General features: G+C 36.2%; 2 protein-coding genes across 3 annotated transcripts in view; one reads left to right on the top strand and one right to left on the bottom strand.

The window, feature by feature from the left end:
- The window catches only part of LOC124642762, a 662,223-nt gene that overhangs the window by 192,066 nt on the left and 455,964 nt on the right, over positions 1 to 14,193 (bottom strand). The gene's annotated exons all lie outside the window — the stretch shown is intronic.
- LOC124642766 lies at positions 983 to 2,865 on the top strand. Its single transcript, XM_047181404.1, has one exon. It carries the CDS (start codon positions 1,069 to 1,071, stop codon positions 1,993 to 1,995), a length of 927 nt encoding a protein of 308 aa, XP_047037360.1. The 5' UTR covers positions 983 to 1,068; the 3' UTR covers positions 1,996 to 2,865.

Here is a 14,193-nt window from a genome sequence, read left to right as displayed (position 1 = left end):
TAATTATGTATGTATGTGCGCCATTATGTCACGTTTGGCTGACGCATTTCAATACGGTTTTTTTTTCAGTAAAGTATTTGTCAGGTTTAGAAGGTAGAGAACAGACCCGTGTCGGCGGCACGCGTTGTTCCACGCGCTCCTCAAAGAGATTTCAGCAACCACAGCGGGGCCCAGTAGGTCCAAGGCCTGCCGGGGCTGCGGGATTGTTCGAAAGAGTTACCGCGGCCCTGGTACATAAAAGGTCTACGACGGAACACGACGGTTTTTGGTCAGTAAGAGTCTGACACTCCCTCACTGCTGCTAGCCCACAGCGGGAGGGGTCATTTGATGATTTTTGACGTCGCGTCGTTAAAAAAAAAGGCTTAGAAGAAGGTATACATATGTATTTATGAAGTCGGTTTTTTGTAAATACTTTATTTTACTATCCTACAGTAAAATAAAGAAACACTTTTATAATTAGAATCAGCCTGTACATAATCTGACTTAAAAAGTGAACAGAACATTTATTTCTGACGTTTGTCTTCATCAACGATTAAACAGACAATCGTAATGTTTTTATTATTTGTTTTATTGTGTAAAAATGGAGGGAACTTTCCGCTTTTAAGATACTTTTTTATCACTCTCAAAGATTTTGTATTTTTGGGTCACAATCTAAGTTTAGCTTGTCACAAAATATTTTAGTTGTTTATCCGTATGAATAGGATTAGAATCAGAGGTATTCAAAAAGGTATTTTATGCGCCCACGCCATTATTTGTCTATGCTGCACTACAATTTGATTGTTTCAAATGTGATAGAAAGGTGTCATTTTAACGTTAAATATATAACTTAATATACATACACTACAGTCGAATACGCCAATCACAGTACATTGGCTAAATCATTCTAACGAACAGTTGCATCAAAATCAAACTACATATTTCACAGCTGTCATTTTTCCCATTTTTACATTCTAAAAATTTTCACACCCGTGTGAACACGCATTAGCGCAGTACGTGTTAAAGTGTTGCGCTCAAATAAATAGATCGTCAACCTTTTTTCGTTTCCGTAACTTAACTAAGCTAACAAAGATGAAAACTTGTGCGGTGTGCAATGACCAGTTTAACGATGGGGTTCAGTGTGCGAGTTGCAGGAAACATCTGGATTTCTCTTGTGCTAACGTTTCCGAAGTTGGATGGAGGAGATTGGGTGTGGATCGCAGAGCTCAATGGAAATGTCCTGGCTGCAGAGCACCGTCCCCGGTGTTACTTTCGCCACAACCGCCTGCTTCACTGGACACAATTCTTAGTGAAGTACGGGATATGAAGCGGCAGTTACTGGATCTGCCGTCATTAATCCATGACCTTAGGTCTATCAAGGAAGAATTGTCTGAGCTTAAGAAAAGCTATGACTTCTCTAGTAGCCGGCTGGATGACTTCGACAGTCGGATTGGTGCTCTCGAGGCAAAAGCCTCTCAGCTGGGGAAGCTTCAGGATACTGTGTCTTCGCTGCAAGCTGAAGTTGCCTCAACTAAGCTGGAACTTTCATCGCACGACCAACGATCCCGGCTTAACAACGTGGAGATTAAGGGGATTCCTCTTAAGAAGGACGAGAATTTATTCTTGGTGGTGGACTCTATCTGTCGCAAAATTAAGTACAGTTGTGACAAAACCCTGATCAACTATATCTCTAGAGTGCCTATTCGGAAATCTAAGGACAAATTGCTGGTAGTGAGTTTCCTGAACCGGTATGTAAATGAGGACTTTGTTGCAGCAGCGCGTGCCGTTAAGGATTTGTCCACTGCGGATCTGGGTTTCCAGGGAGCACCTCAACGAATTTATGTAAATGACCATTTAAGTGTCGAGTCAAAAATGCTTTTGAATAAAACTAAATCTACTGCTAAGGACAAATGTTACGAATTCGTATGGGTCAAACATGGTAAAATACATGTGCGCAAGGATGTCAATTGTAAACCCTTTATTGTTCGCAGAGAAACGGATTTAAACAAAATTATTTAGTCCGCTGTAATAAACTAATATTTAAAACTTATTGTATGCATGTTAGATTAATTAGCCTTAATAGTTATCTTAAATTCATTTATTTTAGTTTTATAATATGTTTAAGTTCGTGCACTAAAGTTCTCTTTGTTAATGTTAAAAGGTTGAACGCCTCTGTGTCGCTAATGAGCTTACATTGTTTTCTCTACTGGCCTGTTTGTCTTCGGGGTCCAACGCATGCTAATGCATTCATCTCTCTTGCGCTTGCGCGTGTTACCTATTGGTGCTTGCTCGCTCACTCAGTTGTTTACTGCTTTGAGTCGTTCGATTTGTACTTTGTTGCTGTTTTAACATATTTTTACCCACTTTTCAAATATTTATTGCTGTTATGCGTTATTAATTATTATCTTACTTTTAAATGTGTGCTGGTATTATATTACAATGAAGCTTATACTGTCATAATGTTTTACGTTGTAAATGACACCTATTAGTGGTAGGCAATTGACTATTTACTACCAAAACGTACGCGGATTGCGTACAAAGACGGACTCGTTTTATCGTCAGGTCTTATTAAAATCGTATGATGTTATTGTTTTAACGGAGACGTGGCTAATCGATGGTGTGTCAGACTCAGAGTTGTTTGATGACCGATATATGGTGTGGCGCCGTGATCGTAACTACTCCGTTACTGGACAAACTCGTGGTGGTGGTGTTGTTATTGCGACACGCAGAGAGTTATGCGTCACCCCGCAACCGTTTCTACATTCCTCTGCGGAGGATCTCTGGATTACCTTACGACTTAACAAACTAAACTCACGAGATCATGTAAACTTATATATATGCGCAGTGTACTTATGTAAACAAAATAAAGGCTTCTCATTTTCGAATCAACTTAATAATTTCCTTACAAAATTGAACCACACGACTTTGAATAATAATACTTCCGAGGTGTTCTTGGTTTTGGGTGATTTTAACATGAGTGGGATCTCGTGGGCTCTTTCCAATAATAACTCGTATGCCCCAGTGAACCCCGCCACTAGTGATGAATGTTTGTTAGCTGATGAGTTATCTATGCTGGATCTTGGACAATATAATGGTGTGGTCAACAGGTATGGGAAATTGTTGGATTTGGTCCTCTCAAATAAACTGTCATTTGTTAGTGAGTGCACCGACCCTCTAGTGACTATTGATCCCTATCATCCCGCTTTGTTAATTACCACTGATATCTTCGAACTACCTCCACTTGACCAGGCACCTAGGTCACGGTTTATTTACAATAAGGGCGATTTTAATTCAATTAATAATGAGATTGATTCCATTAATTGGGAACATCAGTTTTCTTCGCGGTCTTTGGATGATTCAGTAGAATACTTTATGGAAACCATCAAAGATTTACAGAATAGGCATATACCACAAAAGCTTGTACGTAGAAAATCATACCCAATTTGGTATAGTGTGTCACTCATAAGAACCATTAGAGAAAAATATAAATATCTTAAGAAATTCAAAACTTATGGTAATCTTTCCGATGAACTAACTTTTAAATACTTGCGCGATAGAGTAAAGACAATGGAAGCCTCGTGTTATAACTATTATCTCAATGAAACGGAGAAATCTATAAAAAATAACCCGAAAAGCTTCTGGACCTTTGTTAAAAAGCGATATAAAACGAATTCTATTCCCAGTACATTGAAGTATAACGATGAGTTATTACTTACTGGTGACCGTATTTGTGAGGCCTTCTCGTCTTACTTTTTAACAACTTTTCTTGACTCCGCCCGCCCAAACTCTCCCAATTCAGCTTTGGTTCCTTCCTCTGACACTGTTACGACAACATCTGATATCTGTCGTATAGAAATTGAGATAGGCACTGTTACAGATTTACTTCGCAAGCTGGACCCGTCAAAAGGCACTGGCCCTGACAATATACCATCTAAACTTCTTATTGAATGTGCATCTTCCATTGCCCAACCTATCTCAATTTTGTTTTCCAAATCTCTTTCTTTGGGAGTTGTCCCCAGAGTTTGGAAATCCGCATTTATTACACCCGTTCATAAAAAGGGGTCTAAATCAGAACTTACCAATTATAGACCCATATCTAAATTGTGCATTATTGCTAAAATATTTGAGCGAATTATTTACAATCAGTTATATCCCGCCCTTTCTAACTCATTTAGCACATTCCAACATGGTTTTTTGAGAGGACGATCTACCACTTCAAATCTCATTTTATTTAATGACTTCATCACCGATGCCATGGACGAAGGTAAGCAGGTCGATGTCGTTTACACGGATTATAGTAAAGCGTTTGATCGAATTGATCACGAAACCCTTATTAAGAAGCTTAACTATATAGGAATTCGAGGAGACCTCCTGAGGTGGTTTTCATCTTATATTGACAACAGGTCGCAAGCGGTAGTGCTCAATAATTATATGTCCAGCTGGGTATCTGTGCCTAGCGGGGTGCCTCAAGGCTCTTTGCTCGGTCCATTATTATTCGTTATCTATGTAAACGACATTGACCTGTGCCTGACATCATCAAAATTATTATGTTTTGCTGACGATATGAAGGTGTTTGCCAAGATATCTTCGGTTGAAGATGGGATAGCACTGCAGGCTGACCTATATCGTCTTGAACACTACTGTCGGACTAATAAACTTGACTTGAATCCATCAAAGTGTTCAGTAATTACTTACACTAGGAAACGAGCAGTAATAGTCACAACTTACACCTTGTCGGGCCAACCTCTGCCAAGGTGTGATTCTATCCGAGACCTGGGCGTTCACCATGATAATAAGCTCATTTTTGAAGCTCATATTGACGCTGTTGTAGGAAAAGCATATAAAATGCTTGGATTTATAATGCGGGTTTCTAAGTGCTTTAGAAATGTCAAGACACTAAAAATTTTATACTGCACCTATGTTAGGAGTCACCTGGAGTATGCTTCTCAGATATGGAACCCGCATTACAATAAGTACATTGACCGCATTGAAAACATACAAAGACGATTCATAAAATTTCTCTGCTTTCGTCAAAATCTTACATATCATTCAGTCGATTATCTCCAACTCTGTAAGAAACACCATCTATTACCACTCAAAGACCGACGTGATATTGCCGATTTTCTGTTTCTGTTAAAGATATTGCATAATGATATTGACAGCCCGGAGTTGTTATCTAAATTTAAATTCAACGTGCCGAGTAGAGTATTACGTTTTAATCCTCCCATATATGTACCCCACTCATACACGAATTATAGGCAAAACAGTTATGTTGTGCGTGCGGGCAGGCACTTCAATATGATTTGCAAGCAGCATGATTTGGATCCTTTCTCAACAAGTGTGGCGGCAGCCAGAAGGTCGTTGAGCCTTAAGTTCTTCAAGTAGTTTAGTATCCCAGATTTAGTTTATTATTTTGAAATTTAGATCTACCTTTCTTTCTTTCTCTTTATGTTTAAAATGCTATTGTTTTTTTTTATATTATTATCTCTAAAAAGTTGCACTGATGTGTGATCACGTTATTGCTAGGCTGTTATTATAAGCGAGGACTTTTAATTGGCTCTCTATCGACTAAGACTTCCTTTTTTATTTTGTTTTTGTTTAGCTGTAAGTTCTCCATAGTGTACTAAATAAATAAATAAATAAATAAATGTTATTTACATGAAGTGAAAAAACACGTTATATGTAGATCAGAACTAATATTCAATCAGTTATTACTACCTACATAGGTTTTAGTACAGAAATACGACTATTTACTCTATAGGTATAACGTCTACACAATCTTGAAAGCAAAGCTCAGTGTCTGAAACAATCTCAAGCACCACCGTCGATTAACCACATAAATATAGGCTTGTATCCTCTCAGGCTTCCCTAGTCTACCAGTATTACAGCCTTATAGCCCCCGTCGGCCGATTTATTCATGTTAACGTTACAAGGGAAGCCACTCAAACGATTACCAAGCCGTCAAGAGAGGACAACAGCCATTTTTTCCTTCTATATTTACGGCCCACGGAGGTCGGAAAGACAGCGGAGATGTTATGAGGAAGGTAGGTCAGGCGCCTTCTTGTAGGTCAATGTAAAATGATCAGTTACTAAAACTAATGTGGCGTTCGGGTTCCTCGATAAAACAAACCAATCAAACATTGGTCTTGATTGATAGGTGATTTAATTTTGAAAACAATGAGCAAGTTCTATAGAAGGCGAAGGTGAAGTGCAGGCGATTTGGCGGCTGTCTGTTTTGTAAATTTGACCTTCAAAAAGTGCTGATTTTTAGGCTACTTTGAATATTATTATTTTTTTATCATAGAAGCCGTGTAAGGACGGAGCTCACTAGCTCCGTCCTTACACGGCTTACTTTCCTAGTCGCGCTACTTTCTTAGGAGATCTTGCTTTATGACATCTCCGCTAGTGATTTTGTTCTCCATGTGACAGGCTCACTACTCACTCGGCTAATGTGAAGTGCCGCTTATGTTTTTTTTGTTGCTTGAAGAATTGTTTTATGTGACCTTTTTTAGATAATGTGGTGTCAGAAGGACGGGAGGTAATTTGGTCCTGTTAGACGAATTTAAGACGGAAAGGTTAGTAATTTTGGTCCTTTGATACAAATAAAAAAATGGTCCTTTTAATAGTAGGTATATCATGTTGCAATTCAGGGCTTTATATTATTTAGAGTACAGATAAAATTTTATGAAGCTCCATTCAATATGCCGTTTAGCTTAACCCTGCAAATCGAATCGCAATTGAACGGACACGAAAATTTTATTATCAAAGCACAATCCCAGGATGCATTTGGAGGTTATAAAAATAAAAATCCCGACAAATCCCAGATACCGGGATTCAGTCGGAGGTAATGCTTCATATTAGTTTCCTCTCAAAACTGGATCCGACGAAAATTGAACGATCAGAACGGATTGAACAAAAACATTTAGTATTTTTTGGTTAGATGTTATTTTTACCGGGATCCCGGTAAATTACCCCGGGACACGATGGCGTTTGAATTTTTCTTTGAGAACAGTTTTTAAAATAAATGACGTTGAATTTTAATGCTTCTGAAAATTGTGACGAAGTTTGCGCTGTGTTCAACGTGTGATCAACTTGTCACTGTTTTAATACTCTTTTGTCATAAGACTGGTTTTACTAGGGCTCATATATATTTTGTGTTTACGTTTCAGTACCTAACCGATGCAAATTAGAAAAAAAGAAGATGAATGATGAATGAAAAAAAGCGTGAAAGAGCGACAGACAGACAGTTATTTTTGCAACTATTTGATTTAAACTAAGATGGCTTTAAAAAAGCCCTCTAAAAACAGGGTTAGAATAAAAGCTTAAACGGCATCGACTTTAAAACTTCCAAAGACCAGTTAAATCAGATATATTCATTTATTTTTGTATCTGCAAAAATAAATGAATATATCTGCGTAACCTAACCTAACCTAACCCAACTTCTACCCACAAAACAGCAGCACTTACATTACCAAGGCTGTAGATGAGTGTTACATCGATCAGACCGAAACTCCGTCATCAGAAACACGTGTGTCTGATTTATTGAGCCCACGAGCTCGGGTTCAATTCTAAGGAAATTCCCCGCTTTTGGTAATCTGCAAGTTTGTTCTGAGTATGTTTTCTTTATTAGTTGTTTGTGGGTAAGTAATTTGGCCATTTATACGTGTATCGTGTGTAATTTATCACAGGTAAACGAATTGATTTGATTTGATCCTTGCTTTTGTTATAAGTTTGTCGGGCTTTTACGACAAAACTACTAAACCGATTTAAATGAGTTTTGAATCACACATAGTCTAGGGCCTGTGAAAGGACACTGGCTACTTTTAACATGGTTGCTAGAAGTAGTTTACGCGAGTGGAACTGTGAAATATGATTAGAAACAATAAAGGAACATTAACTTTTAATTCGATTCCGCGATTTTTTAAATTATTGTATATTCCTTTGCTTTTAACAGAACCCATTTGAATTTCATTGAACTGTACATAAAGATAGTTAGTTGCAATGAATTGAGCGTTACATCTAGCCAGCTAAATAATCTCCGCAGTGAATCCCTTCGAGACGCAAAGGAGATGACACTCCAAATTGAAACCCTCGGTAACTGGAGACATTTGGCTATATATTCTATCGAAACCGAGAAACTTGTTATGTATACTTTAAGACTTATAGTAAAATATCTATACTAATATTATAATAAGCACTTTTACGGCCGAGACACAGGTTTTTAACTAGTTCGGGCAAATTATACATCAGCACTTTTTAGAATTAAGCAAAAGATTGTAAAATTATGTTCAAAGTGAAGTAATAAACAATATCCGTCTTACCACAAAAACTTTTAAACGTCAGTTTATGCCTTGTCTAAAAAAATGACAAATTATGACGTTGACATATGGTTCATTTTGCAGCCAAAATTTTATTAGACAAGTGTAAAACAGGGTTTAAAGTTTTTGTAGTAAGGCCCAAAATTTCTTATTTCTATTTATTATAACTCTCTCAGTTAAAATGACAGGTAAAATTACTTGAACGTGCAAATCTCAGAAACTATCTACTAGTTCGATTAGGAAAATTCTTTTAGTGTTCAATAGCCCATTTATTGAGGAAGACTGTAGTTCTTTTTATCCGGGTGCTCGAAGTAGTTCCCACAGGATGCAAGTGCTGGTGGAATATAGTGTTCTATATCAATAAATACATATAAAATCATGTGTCACATATATAACTGTTAATTCATATAGCTATAATAAGAATACCCACACAAAGCTACCGCTAATGGTTGTCGATCGCTAATTTCCTGAGAAATATAGTGACATTTAGACACTTTTTTTTTATCAGAAATACGCTAAAATCTTTAAATCCTTTACCAAGAAATAGACTTAAGCTACCAGCAGATTTAGCGCTAATGTATATCATTAATTTTTCAGAATTTTCCAGATATACTATTTTAAGACCACGCATAAATATGACAATTTTGCGAATTAATAATAAAACAACGTCGCTCCTAATTATTTAGAAGCGTGTAGACAAAAAAAGAAAATTTTCTGCTTATTTTATCAATGTAAAATATCATTTTCCGCTTTCTTATAAGTGACATTAATATCTATACGGTTTACCTTGAATAAGAGTTCCGTCACACTGCAAACTTTTAGTCGGCCGATTGTTTGTTGAAGCTCATAAATCAGTATGAAGATGAATGGTAGTACGCACATGACAAAGACCTGGTATTTACCCGGTATTAGAACTACGAAAAACTTTGATTGGTATCAAGATTTTCTTTAAAAAACCGGCCAAGAGTTGGACTCGCGCACGAAGGGTTCCGTACCAGAGCAAAAATGAGCAAAAAATCATAGTTTTCAGTATTTTTTTATAGCGGCAACAGAAATACATCTGTGATTTTTGAAAGAAATTTCAACTCTCTAACTATCACGGTTCTTGAGATACAGCCTGATGACAGACGGACGGACGGACGGACAGAGGAGCGAAAACAATAAGGTTCCACATTTAATTTTACCCTTTGGGTACGGAACCCTAAAAATTGCCAACTGTCGGCCGACTATTTCGTCTGCAGTTTGCTTGGGTACTCTTACCTTGAATAACAGTCCCTAATGGGAAAGTAGAATAAGGTAAATTTTCCTTTTTTTGTGACAACTTAATAATCAATACCTACTTGGAATTTCGATAAAGCTTTTGTGTTCAAAAACGGATTTCTCTAACTATTTGTATTTTGTATGAACATATAGTGGATTTTTTTTATGACAAAATACATAAAAAATAACAATATACCTATAAAAAATATAAACCGAATTCAATTATTATACCTAAAACCTTCTCCTAAGTAAAACAAATACTGTACGGAAACAGTATGAAAATCGGTTCAGCAGAGAGTGAGATAATTGCGCACAAACATACATGCATATACAGGTCAAACTGAGAGCTTCCTTTTTTAATACGGTTAAAAATATAACAGGTAATACATGAAAATTTGCACTTCGATGATCAGTGCAGAATAAACAATACTCCCAGTACTATTTAAATAAGTTCTACATCCATTTATAAAAGAGGGCGAAGAATTTATTGCACTGCAGACATTTTCCGACCAACTAGACTTTGCTACGTAAAAAATTTGCAGCAAGAAAATTCAATACAAACGCTCCAAGTTTCTTTGCATCGATTTCACCCCCATCTGTAGTTGCGCAAGAATTTGAAAACGATCTAGTGTATGAAAACTAGATTGATATGCCGATTTCTAACAAACTATAGTCAGAAAAATATAGAAACGTTTAAACATTTTTTTGTTGCATAAGAAAATATTATTTGACTATCGAATGAAATTACTCAATAACTTCTGTTTACTAAGAAAACCAAACGAATCCATGTGAGATATGGTAGAGACCTGCTACACTCCATATTGATCCAAAATTAATTTGTTTAAATTTATATGAAATTCAGGATATAGGTTGCTACAGTTGGTAAATACAACATTATTGGCAAGCATCTTCAGCCTCCATTTTTACTTATAGGCTTAAAAATATTCATGAAAAACAATCAAAAAGAACATTTCAGAAACAATATCTCGGCCATACCGTTGGCCCCAATATATGTACACGCCACCGACAGCATTGAATGCTTTTGCCAATTCTCATTGAATCTCAGCGCTGTTTGAACGGGAACTAAAGTAGAACCTTTGCCAAAATATAATTTGGCCGTTTTAGCTCCGTTGATTTTTATCGACTCCATCGCTTTTGTGTTCCGACACAAACGTGGCTTTATTACGTTATGTTTTTGTTTATGGATCAAATGGAAATATAAAGTTAAAGAGAACTTCGCTTTATAAAAGGAAATTTTGAAAATGAATATTTTGTATTGTGCTTTTTGAAGAAGTGGTGGCCAAGTGGGTAAAGAACCAACTTCTCGAGTATGAGTGCCAGGTCAGGCAAGTACTAATGCAACTTTTCTTAAGTTTGTATTTTCTTTCTGAATATATCTTGGACAATGAAAGTGTTTCGCTCCAAGCTGTCATTTGAATATCTTTGGCAGTCCATCCAGTAAGTCTGTCACCCAGTCTTACCATGGGCTATCTAAAGAATAAAATAAATATGATTTATCAAATTTTATGAATGTGTTAGTCACGAGAGCACGGCGTATGTATTATAAATAAAATAAAATGTTTTCCACGTCCTGCTAGAACAAAAATGAGTTATACGAGTAAACAGATATTTAATCAATTTCTAATTATTCCAAAAATGTATTAACATCAGCTTAAGGTGGAGGAAAACCTAATGATTAAATTATATCGTTAATTCAAACTTACACGTGGTGACATTCGCGCCTTCTACGTTTGAGGAAAACTTTTGATCACCAAGCGTTTGAAATTTTATGAACCTGTAATTGTCTTTTGTTTTTATTTAATAGAGATACATTTTTCTAAGCTTGTATGTACTTTCTAAGTATATCTTGGACTCCAATTGCTGTTATAGGGATAATTGCATTCATGGACGGACACCCGTGTATCAGAGCGGTCATAAGAAACTTTCAGAAGGGACGTTAAATTCCCGGCTGTCATTTGAACATCTTTGGTGGTCGTATGGCTAGACCACAACAAAAAAGTCTGACAATCAGTCTTACCAACGGCTTTCAGATGGCCCAGGTAACTGAGTTGACGTCAGATAGGCAGTCGTTCAATGAAAAACACCTGGTACTCAGCTGCACCCCTCTAGCATAGAAGCTGACCCCAACAAAGTTTGGAAAAAAGTAAAGCAGGCAATTTCAACTAGCTTTTCAACCAGCAGAAGTGTTTAAGAAAAACACCGAAAACTCCATTTATATAACTAAATCATTTGTTCAGTTTTTATGCATTTGGATACAGAAACGTTTTGTTGCCTCCAGCGTAGCAACTCGCATCCATTTCATATTAAAATGTAGAAAATGTAGGGTCGTGGAAGCATAAATGTCAAATTTTGTCGACGGAAGAAATGTAGACAGCATTGAAAATAGTGATCGACGGATTTCGGAGTGTCTGATATGTCGCTAGGGTTGGGAAAGACGGTTATCGATATTGTGTATTAAAATGGAAAAATAGTGTTATGGTTTTTGACCTCTGTTTTATTATTTTCAAGTTAATGGTTTGGTTTTTTCTTTTTCCTCCTGCTCTGATCCCAATTTTATTTGGGTAATGTTTTGGTTTATTTAATTAAATTCACTTTACTGCAACGACGGCTGAATACCTACATTATTGACCTAAGATGGTTATTAAACACTGATTAGATAAGAACTTTAGATAGAAAAAATCTCTTTTATTTTGTAAAATGTCGACTTAATCTTATCTTTCTTGCCTATCAGTCAAAACATTGACTTGTTTAAGAACTTACAGTATTTATATTAAGTACTAGCTGTCCCGGCGAACTTCGTACCGCCTAATTATTGGAGGCATATTTACTAAGTCACAAACACGACACAATACTTTTTTAATTTTCGCAATTTTTCCTTATTTGCTCACCGTTTAGACCTACCCTGGACTACGATTGATATATGATATATTGATATATGATTACAACAAACATTTTAAAACCAAAATCAGCTCAATCGGCCCAGCCGTTCTCGAGTTTTAATCAGACTAACGAACAACAATTCATTTTTATTTATATAGATAGATAGATAAATAAGATAATTCATAGATTTTTTCACAGTTCTCTGATCAGATAATTTTCAAAGGCAAAACTTTGTCTATTACCCTCTACTTTCAAAAACAGCGAACAATAGAATTTCCTTACACAGTAAAAGTAAAATTTCTACAAAAGAGACTTGTAAAAACTTCGGAGCAACCCTATTGAGACATTTCTTACGATTTAGCGCTTTTTCTAGGACAACCCAGTTTGTCCCAAAGCTTAGATTTGTAGTTTTTATTTACTATTCTAAGTTTTATTGCGCTATACGGCTGTCACTGTTGTTTTTAAATTCTGTTTGTCTACATAAATATTTTTGTTTTGGAGTGGTAGAAAAATGTGGGACTGTGTGTGTTTTTATTAAGAGAAGTAACATCATAATATAGACGACTTTATACTGCATTCATACACTAGTTTTTATCCCGCGGCCTCATGCGAACAGAGATACAAAGCAAACCTATAGGTAACCAACTGCATAGACTGAAATTCAGACCCTGCAGTGGACGATATTTAAGAGAGACGTCTGTTGTATTGACACAAAAACTACTGAACCGATTTAAATGAAATTTGGTCCACATACAAACTGTCTAAAGCGTAAGACACTACATAGGCTACTTTTTATCCGATTAAACTACTCAGAACACGGGTAAAACCATAAAGTTTGATCCCAAACAATAACAAATCAACGCAGCGATCGTTACAATGCAAATTCACAGACAATAATCCTTTGAACTCAATAAATATACACATACATATACATGTACCTACATATATAAACCCACACAAACTTACAAACACATAGAATTTAGGCATGCGCTAACAAATTGCCGCGCCATGGATTAACCAAAATCGAAATTAGGCAAATTGGGATAATACCGCAACGACGAATTAGATTGTGTGTCACACCGAATTGTAACAATCGATCTTTATTCATTCATTCTGGTATTCCGCGATCCTTGTTTGTGAAGTTGGAGAGTTTGTTCGGACGCGTTCATCTCAGGAATTACTGGACCAATTTGAGAATTTCTTTCAGTGTAAGATAGCTTATTGATTGAACAAGCTATTTGTTGGTTTTTATCTGGTTGCGACGAGAAGTTCCCACGAGTTACCAGTGAAACTGTTTGCGGTAACTACATAACTGTCTGTTTAAACACACTATCTCAGGAACTACTGGACCGCTTTGAAAAATTTTTGAGCGTTAGATAGGTCATTAATCCAGGGAGAATTTAAGATACTTTTATTCCGGTGCGCGGAATAGTTCCTGCAGGACGCGTGTTAATCAATACTCAATACTCAGTAACTTTATTGCATTCCATAATGTGTACAGGCTGGTGGGTAAAATTAAAAGAAACAATTATGGACCCTGTCGGGCACAGCAAAGTTAGTTTTTAGAGGAGAGGACGAAGAGCGCTTTTTAAACATAATAATATTGAATTAAATGTAGAAAATCTTATTATATTTAGATATTTGAGTAGGTATTATTTCTGTGTAGATTTATTTACATTTTACTTAATATTATTTATTAAATTTATATTCGTTTATTTATATATTATTAATTTATATT

The sequence above is a fragment of the Helicoverpa zea genome, chromosome 25, assembly GCF_022581195.2.
Source record: "Helicoverpa zea isolate HzStark_Cry1AcR chromosome 25, ilHelZeax1.1, whole genome shotgun sequence".
Classification (NCBI taxonomy): domain Eukaryota; kingdom Metazoa; phylum Arthropoda; class Insecta; order Lepidoptera; family Noctuidae; genus Helicoverpa; species Helicoverpa zea.
This window is presented reverse-complemented; position numbering and strand designations above follow the sequence as displayed.

What these genes read in the sequence shown, in the direction of transcription:
- LOC124642766 (XM_047181404.1), top strand. Translation starts at nt 1,069, where the DNA reads ATGAAAACTTGTGCGGTGTGCAATGACCAGTTTAACGATGGGGTTCAG.